This window comes from Bufo bufo, chromosome 1, assembly GCF_905171765.1.
Source record: "Bufo bufo chromosome 1, aBufBuf1.1, whole genome shotgun sequence".
Taxonomy (NCBI): Eukaryota; Metazoa; Chordata; class Amphibia; order Anura; family Bufonidae; genus Bufo; species Bufo bufo.
Window position 1 is genome coordinate 239,659,360 of NC_053389.1, and position 27,502 is coordinate 239,686,861.

Here is a 27,502-nt window from a genome sequence, read left to right on the forward strand (position 1 = left end):
CTCATGCACACAACCGTTGTGTGCATCCGCGGCCGTTGTTCCGTTTTCCGTTTTTTTTCACGGACCCATTGACTTTCAATGGGTCCGTGGAAAAATCTGAAAATGCACCGTTTGGCTTCCGCGTCCGTGATCCGTTTTTCCAGTCCGTGAAAAAAATAGGACCTGTCCTATTTTTTTCACGGACAACGGTTCACGGACCCATTCAAGTCAATGGGTCCGTGAAAAATCACGGATGCACACAAGATAGTCATCCGCGTCCGTGATCCGTGTCCGTTTTTCCTATCATTTTCAATGCAAACTTGACTTAGTTTTTCTTTTCACTTTTCATGTCCGTGGATCCTCTAAAAATCAAGGAAGACCCACGGAAGAAAAAACGGTCACAGATCACGGAACAACGGAAATCCGTTTTGCGGACCGCAAAAAAAAAAATGGTCGTGTGCATGAGGCCTTAAGAGCAGGATATCCATATACAGTTGCAAGAAAAAGTATGTGAACCCTTTGGAATGATATGGATTTCTGCACAAATTGGTCATAAAATGTGATCTGATCTTCATCTAAGTCACAACAATAGACAATCACAGTCTGCTTAAACTAATAACACACAAATAATTAAATGTTACCATGTTTTTATTGAACACACCATGTAAACATTCACAGTGCAGGTGGAAAAAGTATGTGAACCCCTACACTAATGACATCTCCAAGAGCTAATTGGAGTGAGGTGTCAGCCAACTGGAGTCCAATCAATGAGATGAGATTGGAGGTGTTGGTTACAGCTGCCCTGCCCTATAAAAAACACACACCAGTTCTGGGTTTGCTTTTCACAAGAAGCATTGCCTGATGTGAATGATGCCTTGCACAAAAGAGCTCTCAGAAGACCTACGATTAAGAATTGTTAACTTGCATAAAGCTGGAAAGGGTTATAAAAGTATCTCCAAAAGCCTTGCTGTTCATCAGTACACGGTAAGACAAATTGTCTATAAATGAAGAAAGCTACCCTCCCTAGGAGTGGCCGTCCTGTAAAGTTGACTGCAAGAGCACAGCGCAGACTGCTCAATGAGGTGAAGAAGAATCCTAGAGGGTCAGCTAAAGACTTACAAAAGTCTCTGGCATATGCTAACATCCCTGTTAGCGAATCTACGATACGTAAAACACTAAACAAGAATGGATTTCATGGGAGGACACCACAGAGGAAGCCATTGCTGTCCAAAAAAAACATTGCTGCACGTTTACAGTTTGCACAAGAGCACCTGGATGTTCCACAGCAGTACTGGCAAAATATTCTGTGGACAGATGAAACCAAAGTTGAGTTGTTTGGAAGAAACACACAACACTATGTGTGGAGAAAAAGAGGCACAGCAAACCAACATCAAAACCACATCCCAACTGTGAAGTATGGTGGTGGGGGCATCATGGTTTGGGGCTGCTTTGCTGCTTCAGGGCCTGGACGGATTGCTATCATCGAAGGAAAAATGAATTCCCAAGTTTATCAAGACATTTTGCAGGAGAACTTAAAGGGTTTCTACCACAAGATTTTGAGATTTTTCGCTGACTGACACTAGCGATCTGCTAGTGTCTGCACTACCTAACAGTGCTCTTGTATCACCTTTGTCTGCTGCCGTTAAGCTTAAAAACATACTTTTATTGATATGCAAATGATCCTCTAGGTGCTATGGGGGCGTCTTTTCAGCACCTAGAGGCTCCGTCTACTCACCATTTCTGCCGCCCACCGCTTCCCTCCAGCCCGCTCCGCTCCTTTTGATTGACAGCCAACCTCGCTCCATCTCGAATTCCAGCACCTGCGCCGTGCGCTTCTGTATTCGGCGCAGGCGCAGTGACTGTCGGACCGCAGTGAAGATGCCGGCGCAGGGAGCGGTTCGATAGTCACTGCGCCTGCGCTGAACACAGAAGCGCACGGCACAGGTGCTGAAATTCGAGATGGAGCGAAGTTGGCTGTCAATCAAGAGGAGCGGGGCGGGCTGGAGGGACGCGGTGGGCGGCAGAAATAGTGAGTAGACGGAGCCTCTAGGTGCTGAAAAGACGCCCCCATAGCACCTAGAAGCGAGACACCAGACATCCCAAGAATATTCTGCAGTTCTGTAAAGAGGAATGGTCAAGAATTACTGACCGTTGTGCACGTCTGATCTGCAGGAAAACGTTTGGTTGAAGTTATTGCTGCCAAAGGAGGTTCAACCAGTTATTAAATCCAAGGATTCACATACTTTTTCCACCTGCACTGTGAATGTTTACATGGTGTGTTCAATAAAAACTTGGTAAGATTTAATTCTTTGTATGTTATTAGTTTAAGCAGACTGTGATTGTCTATTGTTGTGACTTAGATGAAGATCAGATCACATTTTATGACCAATTTGTGCAGAAATCCATATCATTCCAAAGGGTTCACATACTTTTTCTTGCAACTGTATGTGTAAGGCTACTTTCACACTTGCGGTAGCAGGGTCCGGCAGGCTATTCCAGTGGGGGAACAGCCTTCCAGATCCGTGCTTACGCTAGCTCACCATGCCGCCAGAGGTCCGCTCTAGCCCCATTCACTATAATAGGGGCGGGTCCGAGGTCCGCCCGCAGCAGGGCAAACATTCCGAGAGGTGGCCAGACAAAAACTACAGCGGATTTCCGGCAGCACTATGGGCTAGCGTTAGCACGGATGAGGCAGGCTGTTCCCCCACCGTAACATCCTGCCGGACCCTGCTACTGCAAATGTGAAAGTAGCCTAAATTCTGCCACTTGTATGTTTGTGCATTTTGCTGTGAATGTCTGTCATCATACTTCATCTTTAATATTTCTGTTATCATTGAAAGTGCTCATTGAATACGATTGTTGTATGTTTTGCTGTCCGCAAATTGCATTCCACATTATGCGGGACAGAACAGCCGGCCTCTAATAGAACAGTCCTATCCTTGTCTATAATGTCGACAATAATAGGACATATTCTATAATTATGCGGACATACAGACATGAATACACATGGAGTAATTTATGTTCTTTGCGGCCCCATTGAAGTGAATGGTTTCACATACAGGCCACAAAAAAAAATAAAAAAATGGTACAGACACGGAAAGAAAATACGTTTGTGTGCATGAGCCCTAAGGTGGGCCCCCAAAATCAGTTACAATGGTGGGCCCTAGGTACCCCAGTCCGACAGTGTCTATATCTCATATGTATCTCTCATATCTATCTATCTCTATCATATGTCTGTGTCCAGTGTCGGACTGGGGTACTTAGGGCCCACCAGTGTAACTGATTCTGGGGGCCCACCTTAGGGCTCCTGCACACTAACTTATTTTTTTTCCATGTCTGTACCGTTCACTTCACTTCAATGGGGCCGCAAAAAAAAAATGAGTGTGTATTCCGTGTCTGTATGTCCGCATGGCCGTTCTGCAAAATGATAGAACATGTCCTGTTATTGTCGGCATTACAGACAAGGATAGGACTGTTCTATTAGAGGCCGGCTGTTCTGTTCCGCATAATGTGGAATACACACACCTGGTATCCATGTTTTGCATATATACGCAATTTGCAGACTGTAAAAGATCCAACGGTCATGTTTATGAGCACTTAGTGCTCATAAGATGAAGTATGGTGACAGACATTCACAGCAAAATGCACAAACATACATGTGGCAGAATTTCCACATATATAGATATCCTGCACTTAAGTCATAAATGTCTGGCATGAAATTTACCAAATCTTAACCTCCTCATATTGTACATAATCTACAGTATATTTTAAAGGGTTGTCCTACCATAATGACCTATTGCCTATCTACAGGATAGGTGATAAATATCAGATTGCTGGGGTCTGACTGCTGGAAAACCCACTGATCATGAAAAAAGGGGTCCTGAGACATTCAATTACATTACCACCAATCTATGTACACAAGGGTCTTAAGACCACGCTCCCTTGATCATGGGGGTCCCAGCAGTCAGACCCCCATCAATCAGACACTTATCACCTGTCATTTCATAGCTGTTGGACCTTTTCACATTCGCTATCCTTAAAGGTTATCTTTGGGTGTAAAAAAATAAAAATAAATTCAAATTCAAAATCTGGCCCAAAATATGTGTCAAACTAAATAGAAATGCTCGCCTGTTAAAGGGCCTGTGTCCACTTTTCTAGTTATCCTCTATCCACAGGATCGGGGATAACTAAGTGATCCGTGGGGGTCTGAACGCTGGAGCCCCCACTGATCCCCCTTCTTGATTGAGTGGCAGGTCGAGCATATGCCCTGCCTCTCCATCCATTCTCTATGGGGTCGCTGGATATGGCGGAGTACAGCGCTGGCTTTTTCCAGTGGTCCCAAAGAGAATAAATGGAGACGCAGAGCATATGTGTGGCCTGCCACACCATAAAAAGGGGAAACAGGACCCATTCCTGGAATCAGTGGGGTTAGCAGAATTGGACCCCATTAATCATATAGTTATGCCCTATGGTGTGGAGAGGATAACTTGAAAACTTGGACAACCCCTTTAAATCCTCCATCACTCTGCCAGTATCTCTTTACATGGCAGCAGTGATGCCTTTAAATACAGAATATCATCACTACCACAATGTAAACCATTCGTGTCAATACTGGAGAAGGTGACGCACTGTGCAGAATTTTTCGGGCATAAGTCCAACCCCCTTTGCAGGTCATAACAAAGCCCAAGCAAAGGTGCTAGAGGAGCAACGTGAGCAAAGGGCACAAACGGAGGGTCATAACTGAAACTGAGGCATTAGGGTCACCTGAGGCAGGGTAATAGTGAGGATCCTGGAGAAGAGGCAATATTAGCGGTGCATTTAGAGTGGGGGCATCTGGAGCTGGATCACTAATGGGGTGCACTTAAAGCAGAGGCATTAGGGTCGCCTGAGGCAGGGTAATAGTGGTGATCCTGGAGCAGAGGTATTAGGGGGCAACTGGAAAATATGCAATATTAGGGGTGCATTTAAAGTGTGGGCATCTTTTGCTGGGGCACTTATGAGGGTGCACCTAAAGCAGAGGTATTGGGGGGACCTAGAATAGAGTCCCCCCAATGCCACTCTGAACTCTGCAGAGAGCAACACACATTCATAGATCTGTTTCTGCTATAAACAAATCCCCTATTTCCCCCTTACAGTCTCCTACAGCTCACTACTGTCACACACCTGACAGCAGGGAGGGCAGGAGGATGGCCAGACATGTTCTCTCCTCCTTCACGGCCAGCAGCCAGGAAGTTTGGAAGATACAGCCCTGCAGCCTCCTGTACAATTTACACCAGTAGGAGGCTGCATCGCTGTGCGATACTGCCACCTAGTGGCTACAATAATTCTCTCTCCTGAGAAACAAGAGAAATAATTACACCTCCGTCTTATCTCCGGGCACAGGAGACCAGGAGCGAGCCTACCGAGGAATCCTCTGCCTCCCCGGTGGGCTAGTGTCACACTTCAGTGTGGGAGGGAAACACTACACCGAGCATAACAGTGAATCAGGCCTGAGAATTAGGGAAAGAAGATGGACACCTCCTAGTAGAACGCTAGCCAAAATCCTGACTGACTACCAGTATGAACAGACCCCAGAGGTAGGTGTGTTTATACACAGGAATACCTGGAGTCCTATCTCGCCCTATAGAACCCTGGTACTAATGGCAGGGACAAGACTACCTGTTTCTCCAAAAGGAAGGACGAACAAGAGTTTCCTTCAGGCCTAATACAAACAATAGGGAAAGGCAAAACAAAAAACCCAAACAAAATACAAAAAGGGAAAAGGAAAGACTTAACTTAAGGGGCTATGGAAGCGCCAAGAACTCCGCCGAGATCGACACACCAGCAATCCACAACTGAAACTGAAGCTATAAACCACACAACATTGTGGGCTGAAGCAACCATAAATAACGAAAGTCAAATTACCACCTAAGCAACACCTGAGACAAGAGCTTGGCCATTACCAGAAACAACACAGGCGCCTATTGATCAACAAGGAAATCCTGTCCGATCAAACCATGTGTTGCCAGTCTCACCGATTTCCTGCCACCTGTTGCGGGAACGCCCGTGACAGCCAGTCCGAGCCGGTCTATGTTTATCAATCTGACTTTTAATCTAGCAAAAAAGACAGCTGTAACATATGTAGCAGAATAATAAAAAAAAAAAAGGTGTAACGCAACAGGGAAGTTGGCTCGACTACTATTCTAATAAAAATAAAAATTGGTAGCACTCCCACAAACACGGTGAACAAACAGTGTCATTTTATTCACCAAGTAGTTGTGACATTTAAGATCATCATTACAGCCTTTTCAAACTTGGCTCATGTCACAACCACTTGTGTGAATAAAAGAACACTGTCTAATATCTATCTATCTAACTCATATCTATCTATCTATCTAACTCATATCTATCTATCTATCTATTATCAATCAATGTATCTATTTCATATCACCCTATTATCTATCTATGTATCTCATATCTATCTGGGTATCTAAAATCAGCCTTGTTAGTTACTACATGTAATATCCCTGCATATCTCGTTTTATCGGTGTGGATTGTGCGTCTTCTGTGCTGGGTAATGCGGACAGATTCTCAAAAAGTGATGAATAGACCCCGCTGCAACCACTTCTCTCTGCCAGGTTAACTGTTCCCAAACGTCGCCCCCTGCTGCAGCAGTGTGTCACTGACAATAGTGGTTCCTCTCTGTTGCTAGGATACTCCGTTCAAGCTCCCTTTGAAGCGCTGCTCTGTGGTGGGGAATGGTGGGATACTGAAGGGGAGCAGGTGCGGCAAGCAAATCGATGAGGCCGATTTTGTTATTCGGTAAGTGAGACCTTAGACCTCCTGGAGATTCCAGTAATGCCCAGGTGTCACCTAATGTGTGCATGAAATGTGCCTTGCTGATATAACCTGTGCATCTCCTCTTTTTATATACAGTGATATACAGCATACTAGTATAACCCTGTCATATAATTATATATGTACAGCTGGTATAAGTTATACATCTTATTGTACATAGTGATATGGACCGTGCTGGTATAACCTGGGTATCTTCTGTATATAATTATATATGTGCAGCTGGTAAAAGTTAAACATCTGCTTGTATATAGTGATATGGTGCATGCTGGTATAACCTGGGCATCTTCTGTATATAATTATATATGTGCAGCTGGTATAAGCTATACATCTTCTTGTATATAGTGATATGGTGCATGCTGGTATAACCTGGGCATCTTCTGTATATAATTATATATGTACAGCTGGTATAAGTTATACATCTTCTTGTATATAGTGATATGGTGCATGCTGGTGTAACCTGGGTATCTTCTGTATATAATTATATATGTACAGCTGGTATAAGTTATACATCTTCTTGTATACAGTGATATGGAGCATGCTGGTATAACCTGGGCATCTTCTGTATATAATTATATATGTACAGCTGGTATAAGTTATACATCTTCTTGTATACAGTGATATGTATATAATTATATATGTACAGCTGGTATAGGTTATACATCTTCTTGTATATAGTGATATGGAGCATACTGGTATAACCTGGGCATCTTCTGTATATAATTATATATGTACAGCTGGTATAAGTCATACATCTTCTTGTATACAGTGATATGTATATAATTATATATGTACAGCTGGTATAGGTTATACATCTTCTTGTATATAGTGATATGGACCATGCTGGTATAACCTGGGGATCTTCTGTATATAATTATATATGTGCAGCTGGTATAAGTTATAGATGTTCTTGTATATAATGATATGGACCATGCTGGCATAACCTGAGCATCTTCTGTATATAACTATATATGTACAGCTGGTATAAGTCATACATCTTCTTGTATACAGTGATATGGAGCATACTGGTATAACCTGGGCATCTTCTGTATATAATTATATATATGTACAGCTGGTATAAGTCATACATCTGCTTGTATATGGTGATATGGAGCATACTGGTATAACCTGGGTATCTTCTGTATATAACTATATATGTACAGCTGGTATAAGTCATACATCTTCTTGTATACAGTGATATGGAGCATACTGGTATAACCTGGGTATCTTCTGTATATAATTATATATATGTACAGCTGGTATAAGTCATACATCTTCTTGTATACAGTGATATGTATATAATTATATATGTACAGCTGGTATAGGTTATACATCTTCTTGTATATAGTGATATGGACCATGCTGGTATAACCTGGGGATCTTCTGTATATAATTATATATGTGCAGCTGGTATAAGTTATAGATGTTCTTGTATATAATGATATGGACCATGCTGGCATAACCTGAGCATCTTCTGTATATAACTATATATGTACAGCTGGTATAAGTCATACATCTTCTTGTATACAGTGATATGGAGCATACTGGTATAACCTGGGCATCTTCTGTATATAATTATATATATGTACAGCTGGTATAAGTCATACATCTGCTTGTATATGGTGATATGGAGCATACTGGTATAACCTGGGTATCTTCTGTATATAACTATATATGTACAGCTGGTATAAGTCATACATCTTCTTGTATACAGTGATATGGAGCATACTGGTATAACCTGGGTATCTTCTGTATATAATTATATATATGTACAGCTGGTATAAGTCATACATCTGCTTGTATATGGTGATATGGAGCATACTGGTATAACCTGGGTATCTTCTGTATATAATAATATATGTACAGCTGGTAGAAGTTACACATATTCTTGTATATAGTGATATGGAGCATGCTGGGCATCTTCTGTATGTATGTTCAGAGGTCGCACTACATTTTTTCCAGAAGAGTAAAAATACTCCTCTTACCATTTTTGAGGACTATTTTTAGCCGAGGAGGAGTACTAAATTTGCAGTAATTCAAATACATAATACATAAGGACCTCCATCTGCGTTGGAGGCTATGTTCGGGACCTCTGTTGATGATTCTGTCAAAAAGACCAGACAAAAAAGCCTTGTATGTAGGACTGTTAAAAAGACAAATTGCTGAAAAGAAACTGAATGGACTCAATCATAGCCAATGGAGTCTGTTCAGCTCCGTTCCTGTCAGTTATGTGCCCGGCACTATTGCTATTTTTGTTGTTCTGTTCATCTAAAAGAGTAGAATAACAGAATTAATAGTGGCAGTGTGAACGTGTCCTCCCGTCAGCTTCTCGAACATACAGTGCCTCCGTTCCGCACCAGACCTTCCGGATTGCGGACCCATTCAAGTAATGCGCATCCGTAATGTGGGGTGCACATGGCCGCTGCCCATATATTGCAGACCTGACGGGCAACGGCCGTATGCATAAGGCCCTAGACAGAAAAAAAACACAGTATGCTCCCCCCCCCCCACACCCACCCAGGGGCTGGTATTATTGGTGTTCTTAAGTTTTGGCATTGTACCCATCTTTGTTTTGGGCTAACATGTAGGGTGTATCAAGATGTCTAGGGATAGGTTAGAGGACGAAGGACACCCACTACTGGGGTGTTACTTCGGGCCTAGGGGTATTTTATGGTTATTGATGAAGGGAGGTTTTGCTTATCGGGAAATTAGAGATTTATATCTATCTCCGTATTCCGTCCCTTCCATTCTATTCCTAGACTGTTGCTTTTGTTTCATATATAACTTGATTACTTTGTGTATTAGTACACCTCTTCCAGTCCTTCTTACACCCCAATAAAATGAAATAAAATGAGTCACTAGGTTTCAACGGTACTTGTGCTGCTGGTCTCCCGAAATGAAGTGGGTTCTTCACAAATGCAAAGTGTTAATATAGTGGGACCGCGCTGCTCCTTGTTCACACAAGGCGTTTTTCCAGGAATGCAGGTAATCACTTTCTCTGGCTCAAGACAGACACCCTTCAGTTGGATAGTGGTGTGCTTCAACCCAGATTGGAGCTCAGCAAATCTATGCTGGATCGGTAAAGGCTTTTCTGCAAGATGTCATAAATCACACAATAGTGAGAGTACCTCCGGCACAGTAAAAACTTTCTGTTTTATTATACTCACAGACGTAAAAAGGTTATTCAGCATATCAATATGATAGTATTCTTTCCGCACAGCCCGACCCGGGTTTCACATAAAGCTTCATCAGGGGCGAGAATCTACCATGCCTAGGGTAGGCGGCTATTTAACCCCCTTCCCCCCACATGGCACACCTGTTGATTGCATTACTAATCTAATTGCTCCAGGGATTTCTCCAAAGTGCTCATTTTCCAAATAAAATACATAAAGAATAAATAAATAAAATGCAAATAAAATACACTCTATCAAACATTAAACTTTCACGCAAAAAAAAAAGTTAATTTTTTTTCCTCAAAACTTAAAAAAAAAAAATTTTTTTATTTACATTTTTCGTTTTTTCTCTTTTTCACAAAAAAATTCCACAAACGTCCATTTACTGTGGACTTTAATACCCCCACATGCTGCATTCTCTCTCTCAGGAGTTGGAAGAGTGCCGTAAAAATTTGGAGGTCTACACAACAGAGGGTGACTGTGGAAAAAGGTATAAGAAGGAAAGGGATTTCCGCTTCATGTTCATGACACAATATAATGTCAATACAGGGTTTTTGAAAAATGTAATTAAAAGGAACTGGGCAATATTGAAGAATGACCCCATTTTGGGGAAAGAGATACCAAGGAGGCCAGAAATAATATATAAGAAGGCCCCTAATCTGAATACATGCTTAGTACATAGCGCGATTTCGACTGTCCCCAAAAAGAAAGATACGCAGAAATCCACATGGTGCGGCTGCAAGAATAGAACCCTGAGAGAGAGAATGCAGCATGTGGGGGTAGTAAAGTCCACAGTAAATGGACAGGAGTTTAAAGTGAAAGGGGGCCTGTCCTGTAAGAATGAAGGGGTGATATACGTACTGGAGTGCCCTTGTGGCCTCCAGTACGTGGGAAGAACCCTCAGAAAACTGGAAGTTAGAATACAGGAACACATCCGTAATATTAAAAAAGGTCTAACCACCCATAGTGTCTCTATGCATTTTAAGGAGCACCATGAGAAGAACCCTAGAGGTTTGAAGTTCATAGGAGTAGAATTAGTTAAACCCCATTGGCGGGGTGGTGACCCAGTCATGCGAATAAATAGAAGAGAGATCGAATGGATATACAGATTAGGCACCCTTCAACCTAAAGGGATGAATATAGAATTCGATCTCAAGCCATGCCTGGTTTAGGTATATTTAGGGTATTGACATTGTATTGTGCCGGAGTAGTGGAATAAGGAATTGTCCAGAAGGAGAGGGCACTCACCTGGACGAGTGAATTCATGAATGAAGCACTTTTGTAGTCAGTCATTGGTTGATCTAGCCGTGTTTAGACTATAGCTCCCAAAGGGGAGAGTCAGCATGAAAAAACCATCGCGGTTTTTTGTGGAATTTTTTTGTGAAAAAGAGAAAAAAAATATATATTCCAATTTTTGAAAAATAATTTTTTTAAAAGTTTTGAGAAAAAATAATTTTTACATTTTTTTTGGGTGAAAGTTTAATGTTTGATGGAGTGTATTTTATTCGCATTTTATTTATTTATTCTTTATGTATTTTATTTGGAAAATGAGCACTTTGGAGAAATCCCTGGAGCAATTAGATTAGTAATGCAATCATCAGGTGTGCCATGTGGGGGGAAGGGGGTTAAATAGCCGCCTACCCTAGGCATGGTAGATTCTCGCCGCTGACGAAGCTTTATGTGAAACCCGGGTCGGGCTGTGCGGAAAGAATACTATCATATTGATATGCTGAATAACCTTTTTACGTCTGTGAGTATAATAAAACAGAAAGTTTTTACTGTGCCGGAGGTACTCTCACTATTGTGTGATTTATGACATCTTGCAGAAAAGCCTTTAACGATCCAGCATAGATTTGCTGAGCTTCAATCTGGGTTGAAGCACACCACTATCCAACTGAAGGGTGTCTGTCTTGAGCCAGAGAAAGTGATTACCTGCATTCCTGGAAAAACGCCTTGTGTGAACAAGGAGCAGTGCGGTCCCACTATATTAAGGCCCCTTTCACACGGGCGTTGCGGGAAAATGTGCGGGTGCGTTGCGGGAACACCCGCGATTTTTCAGCGCGAGTGCAAAACATTGTAATGCGTTTTGCACTCGCGTGAGAAAAATCGCACATGTTTGGTACCCAAACCCGAACTTCTTCACAGAAGATCGGGCTTGGGATCGGTGTTCTGTAGATTGTATTATTTTCCCTTATAACCTGGTTATAAGGGAAAATAATAGCATTCTGAATACAGAATGCATAGTAAAACAGCGCTGGAGGGGTTAAAAAAAAATAAAAAATCATTTAACTCACCTTAGTCCAATTGATCGCGGCCCGGCATCTCCTTCTGTCCCCTTTACTGAATAGGACCTGTGGTGAGCATTAATTATAGGTAAAGGACCTTTGATGACGTCACTCCGGTCATCACATGGTACGTCACATGATCTTTTACCATGGTGATTCACCAAGGGGACAGAAGAAGATGCCGGCATTGTGATCCAGTAGATTAAGGTGAGTTAAATGATTTTTTATTTTTTTTAACCCCTCCAGCGCTGTTTTACTATGCATTCTGTATTCAGAATGCTATTATTTTCCCTTATAACCATGTTACAAGGGGAAATAATAATGATCGGGTCTCTATCCCGATCGTCTCCTAGCAACCATGCGTGAAAATCGCACCGCATCCGCACTTGCTTGCGGATGCTTGCGATTTTCACGCAACCCCATTCATTTCTATGGGGCTTGCGTTACGTGAAAAACGCACAAAGAGGAGCATGCTGCGATTTTCACGCAACGGACAAGTGATGCGTGAAAATCACTCCTCATGTGAACAGCCCCATAGAAATGAATGGGTCAGGATTCCGTGCGGATGCAATGCGTTCACCTCCCGCAACGCATTCGCGCGGAAAACTCGCTCGTGTGAAAGGCGCCTAACACTTCTAACACCCCAGGAGTAACATACAACCCTCGCAGATACTTATATATAAAAATAGTTTACTGATAACATAGAGATGACAAAGCAATGGACAATATACATAAAGATACAGACACTACAAATAACATAATACATAGAGGACACCACCACAGACATCTGCCTCCGTTTCTGCCCTCCCTGGATGTTCAGCAATGTGGCTAATAATGTGTATGTATATACAGTATATCCAAAGTCCTCCAATGTACCCTGGATCTACACTTCTAACCAACTCACATCCAGTACCTGACCATTAGTACATGTACATATAGAGACTCATGCATAAATAGCATATATAATCTACACATCTATAATACAATTGCAGTCTACTGGGATATTCTACTTATATACATACACACATAAGCTTATATATAACTTAGCTTGCTCCTGAAGTGAATTTGGTCCAGGGGGGTCCAGGAAGAGAGAGAGAGACTCCCAAGTTTCATGTCACCTACAGTATATGTTCCTGTGTCCCAGCCCCCACCATGGACTCCACTCTGTAACCACCCAAATATCTGCTGGCCAAGAGAATGTTGTCCAACTGCTTTTACAATGTGCCCTTTCTGCCTTTGATTTGCTAACAAGGGACTCAATGACCATATGGCTACTGGCCATACTGATATCACTGAATGGGTGAATACCACTGGATATCAATATACACTATATCGAATTATTAGGCATATTTGTGTGGCCATCAGGCTGAGGTTCTGGCTGAGAGCCATATTTTCCTGTAACATATCCCCCTGTTGTCGGTATACCAACACACTATGTTGGAAGCCTGGTCTATGTGTGGGGGTGTTTACAATGAGGAAAAAAATCCCCAATAGGGAGAGCTATGCCCCACAACCTATTGGCTGTGCCGCGGACTTTGTGGGCTAGCACCCAAATTACACGCTATGCCTCCATGGTAGTTAGTTACTACTGTTGATGGGACCAGTCAGTTTTGGCCTGACTAAACGCCTACTTATAAGTGCCAGTGACAGACAGGGAGATAGACTGCCATTTCTCCATACCACTTAGGGACCTAATTTAGAAGCTGACAGTACAGGGTTCACCCTGGAGTGATTCAATGACATGCCCTTATGATGATACTCTGAGCCAAGTTTAAGGAGCAACAGACCTTGGCACCGAAAAATTTGCCTACAGATATAGGCAAGGGCTGCCTCACACAACCAGACTTTGTCCGTTTTTTTAACCGCTTCACGTCCGCCCATAGACTATAAACGTCCTATGGGTGGACGTCTATTTCTGACAGCACGTTTTGCGCTTCCTGTTCCGGCCCGCCGGTCATGTGACCGCCGTGACCGGAGTGTGCAGGAGCTGTGTGAGGTCTCTCAGAGACCTCGATCAGCCCTGCACTGAGACTGTACAGCGCTGGATTGCTGCTGTACAGCCTCTATAGGGGTGCATTTGTCCTGTAACTGGGGCTACTATGTCAGCCCCAGTTACAGGAGAAATCAACTGTGAAAAAAAAAAGAAAAAGTGAAGCAAATGTCCCCCAGAGGTCTTGTATGACCTTATGGGGGACGAAAAGTGTAAAAAAAAATAAAAAAAATAAAGGGTTGAAAAAATAAAATAAAGTTTCACATGTAAAAAAAAAAAAAGTTCCCAAGTTAGGAATAAAAAAAAAAAATTAAAAATAGAAAAAAATTAAAATAAAATAGACATATTTGGTATTGCCGCGTCCGTAAAAACCAGCTCTATAAAAATATCACATGACCTAACCCCTCGGGTGAACACCCTAAAAAAATAAATAAAAAAAAACTGTCAAAACAAGCAATTTTTGTCACCTTGCATCACAAAAGGTGCAACACCAAGTGATCAAAAACGCGTATGTCCCACAAAATAGTACCAATAAAACCGTCACCTCATCCCGCAAAAAATGAGCCCCTACATAAGAAAATCTCTCAAAAAATAAAAAAACTATAGCTCTTAGAACATGGAGACACTAAAACATCATTTTTTTGGTTTCAAAAATGCTATTATTGTGTTAAAGTGAAACAAATAAAAAAAAGTATACATATTAGGTATTGCCGCGTCCGTAAAAACCAGCTCTATAAAAATATCACATGACCTAACCCCTCGGGTGAACACCGTAAAAAAAAAAAAAGAAAAAAATGTGTCAAAACAAGCAATTTTTGTCACCTTGCATCACAAAAGGTGCAACACCAAGTGATCAAAAATGCGTATGTCCCACAAAATAGTACCAATAAAACCGTCACCTCATCCCGCAAAAAATGAGCCCCTACATAAGAAAATCTCTCAAAAAATAAAAAAAACTATAGCTCTCAGAACATGGACACATTAAAACATAATTTTTTTGTTTCAAAAATGCTATTATTGTGTAAAACTTTAATAAATGAGAAAAAGTATACATATTAGGTATCGCCACGTCCGTAACAATCTGCTCTATAAAAATGTCACTTGACTGAACCCCTCAGGTGAACGCTGTAAAAATAAACAAATAGAAACTGTGCTAAAACAACCAATTTTTTGGTCACCTTGCCCCATAAAGTGTTATAATGAATGATCAAAAAATCATATGTACCCAAAAATAGTACTAATAAAACTGGCACCTGATCCCCTAGTTTCCAAAATGGGGTCACTTCTTGGGAGTTTCTACTGTAAGGGTGCATCAGGGGGCTTCAAATGGGACATGGCATCTAAAAACCATGTGGAGTTCCTTTTCTTCTGCGCCCTGCCGTGTGCCCATACAGCAGTTTATGACCACATGTGGGGTGTTTCTGTAAACCGCAGAATCTGGGTAATAAATATTGAGTTTTGTTTGGCTGTTAACCATCGATGTGTTAAAGAAAAAAATTGATTAAAATGGAAAATCTGCCAAAAAAGTGAAATTTTTAAATTTGATCTCCATTTTCCTTTAATTCTTGTGGAATGCCTAAAGGGTTAACAAAGTTTGTAAAATCGGTTTTGAATACCTTGAGGGGTGTAGTTTCTACAATGGGGTCATTTATGGGGGTATCCACTATGTAGGCCCCACAAAGTGACTTCAGACCTGAACTGGTCCTTAAAAAGTGGGTTTTGGCAATTTTCTTAAAAATTTGAAGAATTGCTTCTAAACTTCTAAGCCTTCTAACGTCCTAAAAAAATAAAATGACATTTCCAAAATGATGCCAACATAAAGTAGACATATGGGGAATGTTAAATAATAAATATTTTATGAGGTATCACTTTCTGTTTTAAAAGCAGAGAAATTGAAATTTAGAAAATTGCGAATTTTTCAAATTTTTGGGTAAATTTGGGATTTTTTGATAAATAAAGGTGAAATATTTTGACTCAAATTTATGACTATCATGAAGTACAATGTGTCACGAGAAAACAATCTCTGAATGACTTGGATAAATAAAGGCGTTCCAAAGTTATTACCACATAAAGTGAGATATGTCAGTTTTGCAAAATTTGGCCTGGTCAGGAAGGGGGCAAATGGCCCAGATGGGAAGTGGTTAAGGTACGTGCCCAACATGAAAGGCAAAATCTTTCCACTCCCAGAATGAACTGTCCCATTGTACAAGAAGTTATAAAAGAAGTTATAAAAGGTTTCACAACAATCATTTATAAACCAACAGTATTGCCAATTGGCAAAAATCCGTTGTCTACTCATGCTTGAGGGACAATGTCACCTCTTATGAGCTGTATGGCCTTACCCACTGAGGCCCACACCTCTGGATACTGCAGTGACCTCAGGCAATAGCCTCTATAATAAAGAGGGTCACAAATTCCTAACAGCTCCCCCAACAGATACTGTACCTGTGTGTAGAGATTAAAGACAAGTATAACTCTATCACATTTACATTACACTGCCGAGGACAAAGAAACAAAAGGTTCTGCAACAGTAAACCTAATCCCCCCCCCCCCCCCCCCCCTGTGTTGGTGACCATGTCATCATACACTGGGGGCTATTATGGGTTACATTGATTGCAGACTCTGGCCAGTATATGGGGTACCCCCGAGTTACATATTATGGCCAGATCTTTAGAGATCCCCACCACAAATCTATTATAACAGATTCCCAGTAGGGATATCTGTTGTAGTGGTGTCTTTTTTGCAGCCCTGTTTCATGTGTAGCTCTGTCCTTGCAATTGTATGTGTGGTTGAAAGCCGGCCCGCCTTACATCGTCATTTTATGTGTCCATATTGCAGACAATGGCAACACGTATATTCTCCCACTTTCTTCGTTGAAGAGCACTCGAAATACACAGATATTTTGTTGGCTGCCATACCCTTTAACGTGCAGCCATCTTGCATTTTTTTTTTATTAAATGCTACCTACTTCCTGATTTTTATAGATTTGTGACTCTTTAGCAAATCCTGCCTGACCTGCTCTATTACCATTGCTGCCTCCATCAGTGACGTCTCCTTAGCTGCATTCAAACGAATTGTGATATCAAGATATGGAAACTTCTCCACAAACATACGTATCATGCCTTGTGGGGCTCCTACACCATGATCCTTTCTCACCTTCCTATACATAGCTTCAAACCTTCCACAATGCGACCAGGGCTCATCATGGATGGTAGGGCTGAAGTTTCTTAGGACCTCTGGGGTGACGTCCCTATGCCCTATTACCAATTTCATGAGGATGGAAAGTCTGTCTTCCTCATTATGAAACAATGACCTCATATCTTTGAAAAAGATGTGTAGGCAACCATAGCTTGAACAGTTCCAAGCAATATTCTGGAGGGACAGAAAGTTTCTTGTAATGTCCCTCAAAAATATCGCAGGAAGTGAGAGGATCTACGTCTGGATGATATGTAGGAATCAGTTTACATATCTTTAGCAGAAATTCCATCCTCTCCATGTTATGGAAAGAATGCAATTCTGCGACTTCCCCCCCCCCCCTCCCCCAATTTTTACAAAGAGGCTGCAATTTGTTTTTACACTAAGCCCAATGCAAGGCTACACTCACCCAGTCCTAATAAAATCTGGTCCTACCTCATCCAGGGTGTCGCTGGCGTCGGAGTGATGTCCACTGGATCCAAAACAAGGTCTCTGCAGTGATAGAGAAAAAAAGAATAATCACATAAGGAAGGGATGGTGACTGCCCCTGTGAAATCACCAGCAGGGGGCGCTGTGCTGGTCCTGTAAGACCGAGCCATGCCAATGTATAGCAGGGTAATCTAGGACATTTCCCCTAAATGCTGCTACACAGTACTAACGCCCACATTGTGGCCACTCACAGTACTAATGCCCACCTTGTGGCCCCTTCACAAAAGTTATGTCCTTGTGGCCCCTCACAGCAGTTATGCCCACCTTTGTTCCTGTCACAGTAGTTATGCCCACTTTTGCGTCCCCTCACAGTAGTTATGCCCAGATATGTGCCCCCTCACAGTAGTTCTATCCAGATATGTGCCCTCTCACAGTAGTTATACCAGATATGTGTCCCTTCATAGTAGCGATGCCCAGATATGTTCCCCCTCAAAGTAGTTATGCCCAGATATGTGCCCCTCACAGTAGTTATGCCCAGATATGTGCCCCTCACAGTAGTTATACCAGATATGTGTCCCTTTATAGTAGCGATGCCCAGATATGTGCCCCCTCACAGTAGTTGTAGCCAGATATGTGCCCCCTCACTGAAGATATTCCCAGATATGTGCCCCCTCACAGTAGTTGTAGCCAAATATGTGCCCCCTCACAGTAGTAGCACCATCATCATCATCAGTACCAGGGAGGGAACCACACACTGCACAGGGGGCATCATTATCAGTGCCTTCCTTCCCCCACTCCCCCAGTCTGCAGCTTTAGGGGGGAAAAAAACAAAAAAACACATGCTTACCTGAGTCCTTGATGATGTGCTCCCACACTCATTCCCGGTCTTTCAGCGCTCCTCCAACAGCCAGCAGCGCGATGTGCGGCCAGCAGGGGGAGCGCTGGAGCCCTGCTTCACTCTGGATACAGCCCGGCCGGCAGTGACAAGAACTGTGCGTGTGAGTGCGCGCGCCCCCCTTTGCCTCTGCGCCAACCTCCCCCCCCCCGGGGCTCATATTATACAGTACATGTTTGAAGAGCGCTCAGACGGGGCCCGGCATTGTCGCTGTACTTTATGCCAGGCCCCGTCAGAGCACTCCACTCCAGGGCTTTACTCCATCTTTCCTGGGGGGCCCGGTTGCAAGTGCGACCGATGCGACCCCTATAGCTACGCCACTGGTTAAAAGTACTGTATCTACTTAACTTTTGAAAAGTCCTATGTCCTGCTTTGTCACTTATATATATATATATATATATATATATATACCCAATATATGCACTTCCCTCTACAGTTATATTAGGGAAAGTGTCCCCTCCCCCCTTTCTCTGGCCATGATAACGGTTTACCCACCCGGACACCATTATATTTTATGTTTACTCATTTGTTGTCAGGGCTCTAGTATTAGTTAAGAGAGTGTGATTTTTAGTATTAAGTAGATCAAAATGTATGTTTTAATTGTGCTTTTTCAGTGATACAGGTATAATTCTATATGTGCAGCTAGTATAAGTTATATCTCATCCTCTGTGTCAGCTATGAAGTGATTGTTTGCTTGCTGGTATAACCTGGGCATCTGTGGGGTATCTCTGTATATGCCATAATAATCTGTTTTCTCTACTTTCTCCTCAGATGTAACCTGCCTCCTCTGACCAGCGACTATAGTCTTGATGTGGGAACAAAGACACAGCTTGTAACTGTGAACCCATCTATCATAGATAAAAGGTAGAGGCTGTCACTTCTTGTCACCCCTCCCCCAAAGTGCAAGGGTGGATGTCAGTGACTGTAGCCCTGGATCCTCAATTGGTGGTTTCCTCTTCTCTGTGGAGTAGTCATTCAGTGACATTCCTAATCAGAGAAGGGTCAGAGGGCAATAGGATGTCTAAGTTGTCCGCATCCTCTGGAAGTCTCTTTAGTCACCAGAGCACAGTGTCTGTTGCGGAAGGAATAGAGAGGTTTCTCTTTAGTTGTCAGTACTAAAGGGTACAGAGGAAGTATGGGTAGAGCTGGAATGGAGTAGTAAGATGTAGGAAGAATGGATCTTTTCTGGGGTCAGGAAATGGTCACAGAAGGAGATGGAAACTGGAGAGGTGGAAGCCTTAAATCTCAGGGGATAATGCCATTGTCCATGTGTTGGCAGGACATAAAGGATTTGACCTCCAACATTGGACATCAAGTGCATAAAGCTCAGTAATGACACAAAGAGCCACCACTGTGTGTCTTCTGAGGGCACCCCTACTGTATGTCTTCTGCCTGCACCCCTACTGTCCATCATCAGTCTGCATCCCAATGTCCATCATCAGTCTGCACCCCTTCTCTACATCTTTAGTCAGGTATTGTACAGCTTCTGCCTCCACCCCTAATGTATGTCTTTAGTCTGCACTGTACATCCTCTACCTGCACCCCTACTTTAGTTATTCTGTCTGCACCCTACTGTATGTCTTCTGTCCTCACCTCCACTGTAGCATTGGAGCATTATTATTGGTGAATCAGTGGGTTGTTATAAAGTATATATCTGCCTCCACTATCTATTCAGGCTGAGCTCTGCAGCCTCCACTTTCTGTTCATCTTGAGCCCTGCAGCCTCCGTTATCTGTTCATCTTGAGCCCTGCAACCTACATTATCTTTTCATCTTGAGCTCTGCAGCCTCCACTTTCTGTTCATCTTGAGCTCTGCAGCCTCCGCTATCTGTTCATCTTGAGCTCTGCAGCCTCCGCTATCTGTTCAGTTTGAGCTCTGCAGCATCCGCTATCTGTTTATTCTGAACTCTGCAGCCTCCGCTATCTGTTCATCTTCAGCTCTACAGCCTCCGCTATCTGTTCATGCTGAACTCTGCAGGCTCCATTATCTGTTCTTCTTGAGCTCTGCAGCCTCTGCTATCTGTTCAAGTTGAGCTCTACAGCCTCCACTATCTGTTCATGCTGAGCTCTGCAGCCTCCGCTATCTGTTTATTCTGAACTCTGCAGCCTCCGCTATCTGTTCATCTTGAGCTCTGCAACCTCCGCTATCTGTTCATCTTGAGCTCTGCAGCCTCCGCTATCTGTTCTTCTTGAGCTCTGCAGCATCCGCTATCTGTTTATCTTGAGCTCTGCAGCCTCCACTATCTGTTCATGCTGACCTCTGCAGCCTCCGCTATCTGTTCATCTTGAGCTCTGCAGCCTCCGCTATCTGTTCATCTTGAGCTCTGCAGCCTCCACTATCTGTTTGTGCTGAGCTCTGCAACCTACATTATCTGTTCATGCTGAACTCTGCAGCCTCTGCTATTTGTTCATCTTCAGCTCTGCAGCCCCCGCTATCTGTTCATCTTGAGCTCTGCAGCCTCCGCTATCTGTTCTTCTTGAACTCTGCAACCTACATTATCTTTTCATCTTGAGCTCTGCAGCCTCCACTTTCTGTTCATCTTGAGCTCTGCAACCTCCACTATCTGTTCATCTTGAGCTCTGCAGCATCCGCTATCTGTTTATTCTGAACTCTGCAGCCTCCGCTATCTGTTCATCTTGAGCTCTGCAACCTCCGCTATCTGTTCATCTTGAGCTCTGCAGCCTCCGCTATCTGTTCTTCTTGAGCTCTGCAGCCTCCGCTATCTGTTCATCTTGAGCTCTGCAGCATCCGCTATCTGTTTATCTTGAGCTCTGCAGCCGCCACTATCTGTTCATGCTGACCTCTGCAGCCTCCGCTATCTGTTCATCTTGAGCTCTGCAGCCTCCACTATCTGTTTGTGCTGAGCTCTGCAACCTACATTATCTGTTCATGCTGAACTCTGCAGCCTCCGCTATTTGTTCATCTTCAGCTCTGCAGCCTCCGCTATCTGTTCATCTTGAGCTCTGCAGCCTCCGCTATCTGTTCATCTTGAGCTCTGCAGCCTCCGCTATCTGTTCATCTTCAGCTCTGCAACCTACATTATCTGTTCATCTTGAGCTCTGCAGCCTCCACTATCTTTTCATGCTGAGCTCTGCAGCCTCCGCTATTTGTTCATCTTGAGCTGTGCAGCCTCCGCTATTTGTTCATCTTGAGCTCTACAGCCTCCACTATATGTTCATCTTGAGCTCTGCAGCCTCCACTATCTGTTCGTGCTGAGCTCTGCAGCCTCCGCTATCTGTTCATGCTGAGCTCTGCAGCCTCCGCTATCTGTTCGTGCTGAGCTCTGCAGCCTCTGCTATCTGTTCATGCTGAGCTCTGCAGCCTCCACTATCTGTTCATCTTGAGCTCTGCAGCCTCCGCTATCTGTTCATCTTGAGCTCTGCAGCCTCCACTATCTTTTCATGCTGAGCTCTGCAGCCTCCGCTATTTATTCATCTTGAGCTCTGCAGCCTCATTATCTGTTCATTTTCAGCTCTACAGCCTCCATTATCCGTTCATCTTGAGCTCTGCAGCCTCCACTTTCTGTTCATCTTGAGCTCTGCAGCCTCATTATCTGTTCATTTTCAGCTCTACAGCCTCCATTATCCGTTCATCTTGAGCTCTGCAGCCTCCACTATATGTTCATCTTCAGCTCTACAGCCTCCACTATCTGTTCATGTTGAACTCTGCAGCCTCCACTATCTGCTCATCTTGAGGTATGTGGCCTCCACTATCTGTTCATCCTGAAGTCTGCGGCGTCCATTAAACTCTCATGAGACAATGAGACCTTCAGGGAGAGTTACTTAGCTTTCTGTACACGTTGCTCTCTATCGCAATGATCAGCTGAGAGCAGGAAGGTGACATGAGATACAGGGTGCAAGGTTTCGGGGTGATCTTGTCGCAGAGGTCACGGGGTCATTGTGCTGTTTGCTCTTATCTGTGCTAAGAGACTCACAGAGATAAAGAATTCAGATAAAGGTTTCTGTAGTGAAGAGAAAGGATAGAAAAGGTTCACACAGACGTGTAGATTTTATCATACAGGTTCCAGGAGGGGGCTCTTACAGTTATACGTCCTAATAGAACACAAGAATGGTGTTGTCCTAAGCAAGATATTAACTTATGCCCTGTACACAATATAGGAGATCTAGCATCTGATCATTGAGACCTCCACTGATCAAGAGAATGAAGTGCCCCTTTCCCTGAATGAATGGAGCAGCAGGTCATGCATGCATGCTGCCATTCCTTTTTTTCTCTATGGGTCTGCCGGAGATGGCAAAGTACAGTGTCGCCCTCCTATTCATTTGGGAGAATGGCACCCTCAATCTCGCAATCAGTTCAGATCAGGAGAACTCCACTTTTTTATGCCCATGTATGTCACATCTTTTGGAACACAGGAGTTGAGAGAGGCCAGTTGCATCATCTCTGATCTCTTTCCATCTTTCCTCCAGGTTCCAGAACTTGCTGTGGTCACGGAAATCTTTTGTGGAGAGTCTAAAGGTCTACAAGTCAAGCTACGTGTACATGCCAGCATTCTCCATGCGCCACGGTACAGAGCCCTCCCTGAGAGTCTACTACACCCTGACTGACTTCAGCGCCAATCAAACTGTACTGTTCGCCAACCCTAACTTCTTACGGAACGTCGGGAAATTCTGGAAGAACAAGGGCGTCCACTCCAAGCGCCTATCCACCGGCCTCTTCATGGTCAGTGCCGCCTTGAGCCTATGTGAAGAGGTCACGGTCTATGGTTTCTGGCCTTTCCAAATAGACCTGAAGTGGAATCCTATCAGGCACCATTACTATGACGATGTCCCGCCACTCAGTGGCTTCCACTCCATGCCCGAGGAGTTCCTGCAGCTTTGGTTACTTCACAAATCGGGAATCTTGAGGATGCAGCTGGGACAATGTAACTCTGAAGAACCTCAATGAAAGTGACTATGAGATGATTGTGGAGCAAGACTTGGGGACTCCTGGATATGTCCCATATGATAGTCCGCACTGAATGCAACAACTAGTGCCAAATCCCCATTTCCCAAGCTTGTACAGAACTCCATGGGAAGGATTTGATTTTCTAATGATTTTTTTGGGCTGCTGATTAGATTGTTTTAGAAATGAATGTAGAGTTTTGTTTTTTTAAAAGCGAAGATACGACCGTCCGACACCAGCTTTTTTATTTCCTGTACAGAAGCCAGAGACTTGCAATGATTTGCAATGCCTTAACCGGGCGTCAGACCAAACCAGCTGATCATTTTTAGGCCTTTTGCATAGCCAGGAACAAGGACGAAAGGGTGATTGAGTGTAAGAGCGAGTGCCGCGCTGCATGATGCCGTCGGTGCTGTAGTTCTTCTTCTTGTTCAGTGTCGGTTTTGTGCTTGCGGTCTTGTCAGGATTGGGCACTGCACGTCTGCATCCGCCTTCTCAGCATGTATGTTCTATGTATGTGGCAGTTGTGAATGGGAATAACATGTGAAGAATTTCAGGGATTTATTAAGCTGCACATAGATTCCTTCCCCTGCGTGCGGCCTATTAAATCTGCTCGGATGCTGTGAGGGGCAAATGTGCATTGCTAATGCGATTATTTTGTATGTTCCCTGTAGCACACAGCGTCTGACAGGTTTTGCTACATTTGTCTCTTTAAATGCACTGATACATTATAACAATTTCTTCGCAGTGGACTTGACTTCCTAAGGTTCGCTTCATGTTGGCGGTATTTTACATGGTGTTTTGGCACTAATGAGGACAGATTGCCATCAGTTCTGCCAGTCTGCAGCACTAATACAGCTGGAGCGTGAAGCGACCTGGCAAAGGGGTCTCCTATCAGGTTCATATTCCTCCAGATGCAGGTGAAGCATATACAGTAGGTCTTGATTACTGCACGAGATTTGTGTTATGCGCAGCATGACAATATATTCCGGCGCTCTTCTTACCAGACGTAATTGTAGAAACTTGCGTCCATTCTGCAATAATCACAGAAATCTTCAGCTGGATTTAGGTGTAACCAAGTGCTATGGCATTGTGAATATTAAAATGTGAATTCATTGTCAACCCTGAAATGTATTACCAGTGATTCATTAAAAAAAAAAGAAACCTCTTTGGGACCGTCGTATTATAAACCAAACCAACGCTTCCACGGGTGCAGCATCGTTACTGTTCATAGTTACAGGATCTTATTTATATTCCCTGTGTCCTCCCACAGTTCCCCACGCTGCCTTATGAATGAGGGACCTATAGTTCTGCTCAACTTGAGCCCGCTGATTCATGACCTAGAATACCAGTGAGAAGGTAACGGTATATTGCATGCAAAGTTTTATTTCACTACAGGCCTGTGGAAAGCTGGGTGACTGTGATAATAATTGTTGTCACTCGTGGGAGAGTTAGATAAACCGGAAATAATATTATAAGACCTTACTGAAGAGAATGACACAATGATTTTATTTTTTGCACTGTGTACATACATTTCTTATCCTGAGTTATATCCTGTATTATACTACAGAGCTGCACTCACTATTCTACTGGTGGAAGCACTGTGTGCATACATTACTTATCCTGTACTGATCCTGAGTTACATCCTGTATTATACTTCAGAGCTGCACTCACTATTCTACTGGTGGAAGCACTGTGTGCATACATTACTTATCCTGTACTGATCCTGAGTTACATCCTGTATTATACTCCAGAGCTGCACTCACTATTCTGCTGGTGGTGTCACTGTGTACATACATTACTTATCCTGTACTGATCCTGAGTTACATCCTGTATTATACTCCAGAGCTGTACTCACTATTCTGCTGGTGGAGTCACTGTGTACATACATTACTTATCCTGTACTGATCCTGAGTTACATCCTGTATTATACTCCAGAGCTGTACTCACTATTCTGCTGGTGGAGTCACTGTGTACATACATTACATCACTTATCCTGTACTGATCCTGAGTTACATTCTGTATTATACTCCAGAGCTGCACTCACTATTCTGCTGGAAGAATCACTGTGTACATACATTACATTACTTATCCAGTACAGTTGTACTGATCCTGAGTTATAGTCTGTATTATTGCCAGCAGAATCATATTGGTATAACAAAAACGAAAAAATAAATAACAGGAAAACAAATAAAAATCTTCATCCTGAAGGCCTAAGGCTGGTTTCACACGGGCGTTGCAGGAAAAGGTGCGGGTGCGTTGCGGGAACATGCGTGATTTTTCCGCACGAGTGCAAAACATTGTAATGCGTTTTGCACGCGCGTGAGAAAAAACAGCATGTTTGGTACCCAAACCCGAACTTCTTCACAGAAGTTCAGGTTTAGGATCGGGGTTGTGTAGATTGTATTATTTTCCCTTATAACATGGTTATAAGGGAAAATAATAGCATTCTTAATACAGAATGCATAGTACCATGGTGATGGATCATGTGATGGACCATGTGATGACCGGAGTGACGTCACCACAGGTCCTTTTCCTGTACACAGCAAAGAAGAAGACAGAAGAGATGCCGGCTGCGCGATCAAGTGGATTAAGGTGAGTTAAATTATTATTTATTTATTTTTTAACCCCTCCAGCCCTATTGTACTATGCATTCTGTATTCAGAATGCTATTATTTTCCCTTATAACCATGTTATAAGGGAAAATAATAATGATCGGGTCTCCATCCCGATTGTCTCCTAGCAACCGTGCGTGAAAATCGCACCGCATCCGCACTTGCTTGCGGATGCTTGCGATTTTCACGCAGCCCCATTCACTTCTATGGGGCCTGCGATGCGTGATAAACGCACAATATGGAGCATGCTGCGATTTTCACGCAATGCATAAGTGATGCGTGAAAATCACCGCTCATGTGCACAGCCCCATAGAAATGAATGGGTCTGGATTCAGTGCGGGTGCAATGCGTTCAACTCACGCATTGCACCTGCGCGGAAAACTCGCCCGTGTGAAAGAGGCCTAAAAGAACAGATAGTATTTGCCTGTACCTATAGGATGGACCCTCAGAATCAATTCTACTGGTGGACCTTAGGACTGTTGTTACATCATCGGTCAGTTCATGATGGTGGTCAGTACCGGTAAGTGCTGGACAAGCAACGTAGCCGCTTAATTGACTGCAGCTGCGACTCAGAACATCTCAATGAAAAGAGGAATCTTGGCCAGCCTCCAGTGGTGCATGGCACATATTTGTCCATTGAGACTGAGGGAGGAAGAGAGGATTGTCTCGGAGTCCTTCACCCGCCAGGAACTCGCTGAAATCTGAGATACGCTAAATTCTGCTCCAGTCAGGAACTTACTGTCTTACGTTGTCTTTGGCTGAAGAGTGAGGAGGAAGGGCAGGACCAGACCTCAGACTGGATGTATGGGCTGTAAATTCCTTCATTCTGACAAGAATAATACCGGATTATTTGGGAGTCTGGATTACCGGACACTCTACAAATTCTGCGCAAAGGTTACACACTAAATTAGGTGCTGAATTACTGGAATTTGCCGTGTGGTATTTAGACATTTCTTACATTTTGCTGTCCATTATAGATCATTTCAAAAAGGGTTGTCCGGCCTAGGAGCTGACAACTCTTTTGGTCCTGATGTGCCCTCAATGTTGCTCCGTTTCTGGCTGCTTCTGGTCCCGCAGAAAGTGGCTGCGGCCAATGACACGCCTCAGCGGTCACATCTGCTTGTGATTGGCTGCAGCGGTTATGAGACCAAGCCACTTCCTGTGGGGGCCGGAAGCAGTCGAGAAGGTGTGGCCCATATGAGTGGTTT

General features: G+C 43.3%; 1 protein-coding gene across 1 annotated transcript in view; it reads left to right on the forward strand.

Annotated features, from left to right (window-relative positions):
* ST8SIA1 (ST8 alpha-N-acetyl-neuraminide alpha-2,8-sialyltransferase 1) overlaps positions 1 to 24,841 on the forward strand; it is a 65,319-nt gene extending 40,478 nt beyond the window's left edge. Inside the window, exons 3-5 of the mRNA XM_040437673.1 lie at positions 6,671 to 6,780; positions 19,552 to 19,644; positions 23,208 to 24,841. Of these exons, the coding sequence (XP_040293607.1) occupies positions 6,671 to 6,780; positions 19,552 to 19,644; positions 23,208 to 23,685 (681 nt within the window). The 3' untranslated portion in view covers positions 23,686 to 24,841. The remainder of the gene's footprint in view (positions 1 to 6,670; positions 6,781 to 19,551; positions 19,645 to 23,207) is intronic.
* Positions 24,842 to 27,502: the final 2,661 nt, after the last annotated feature.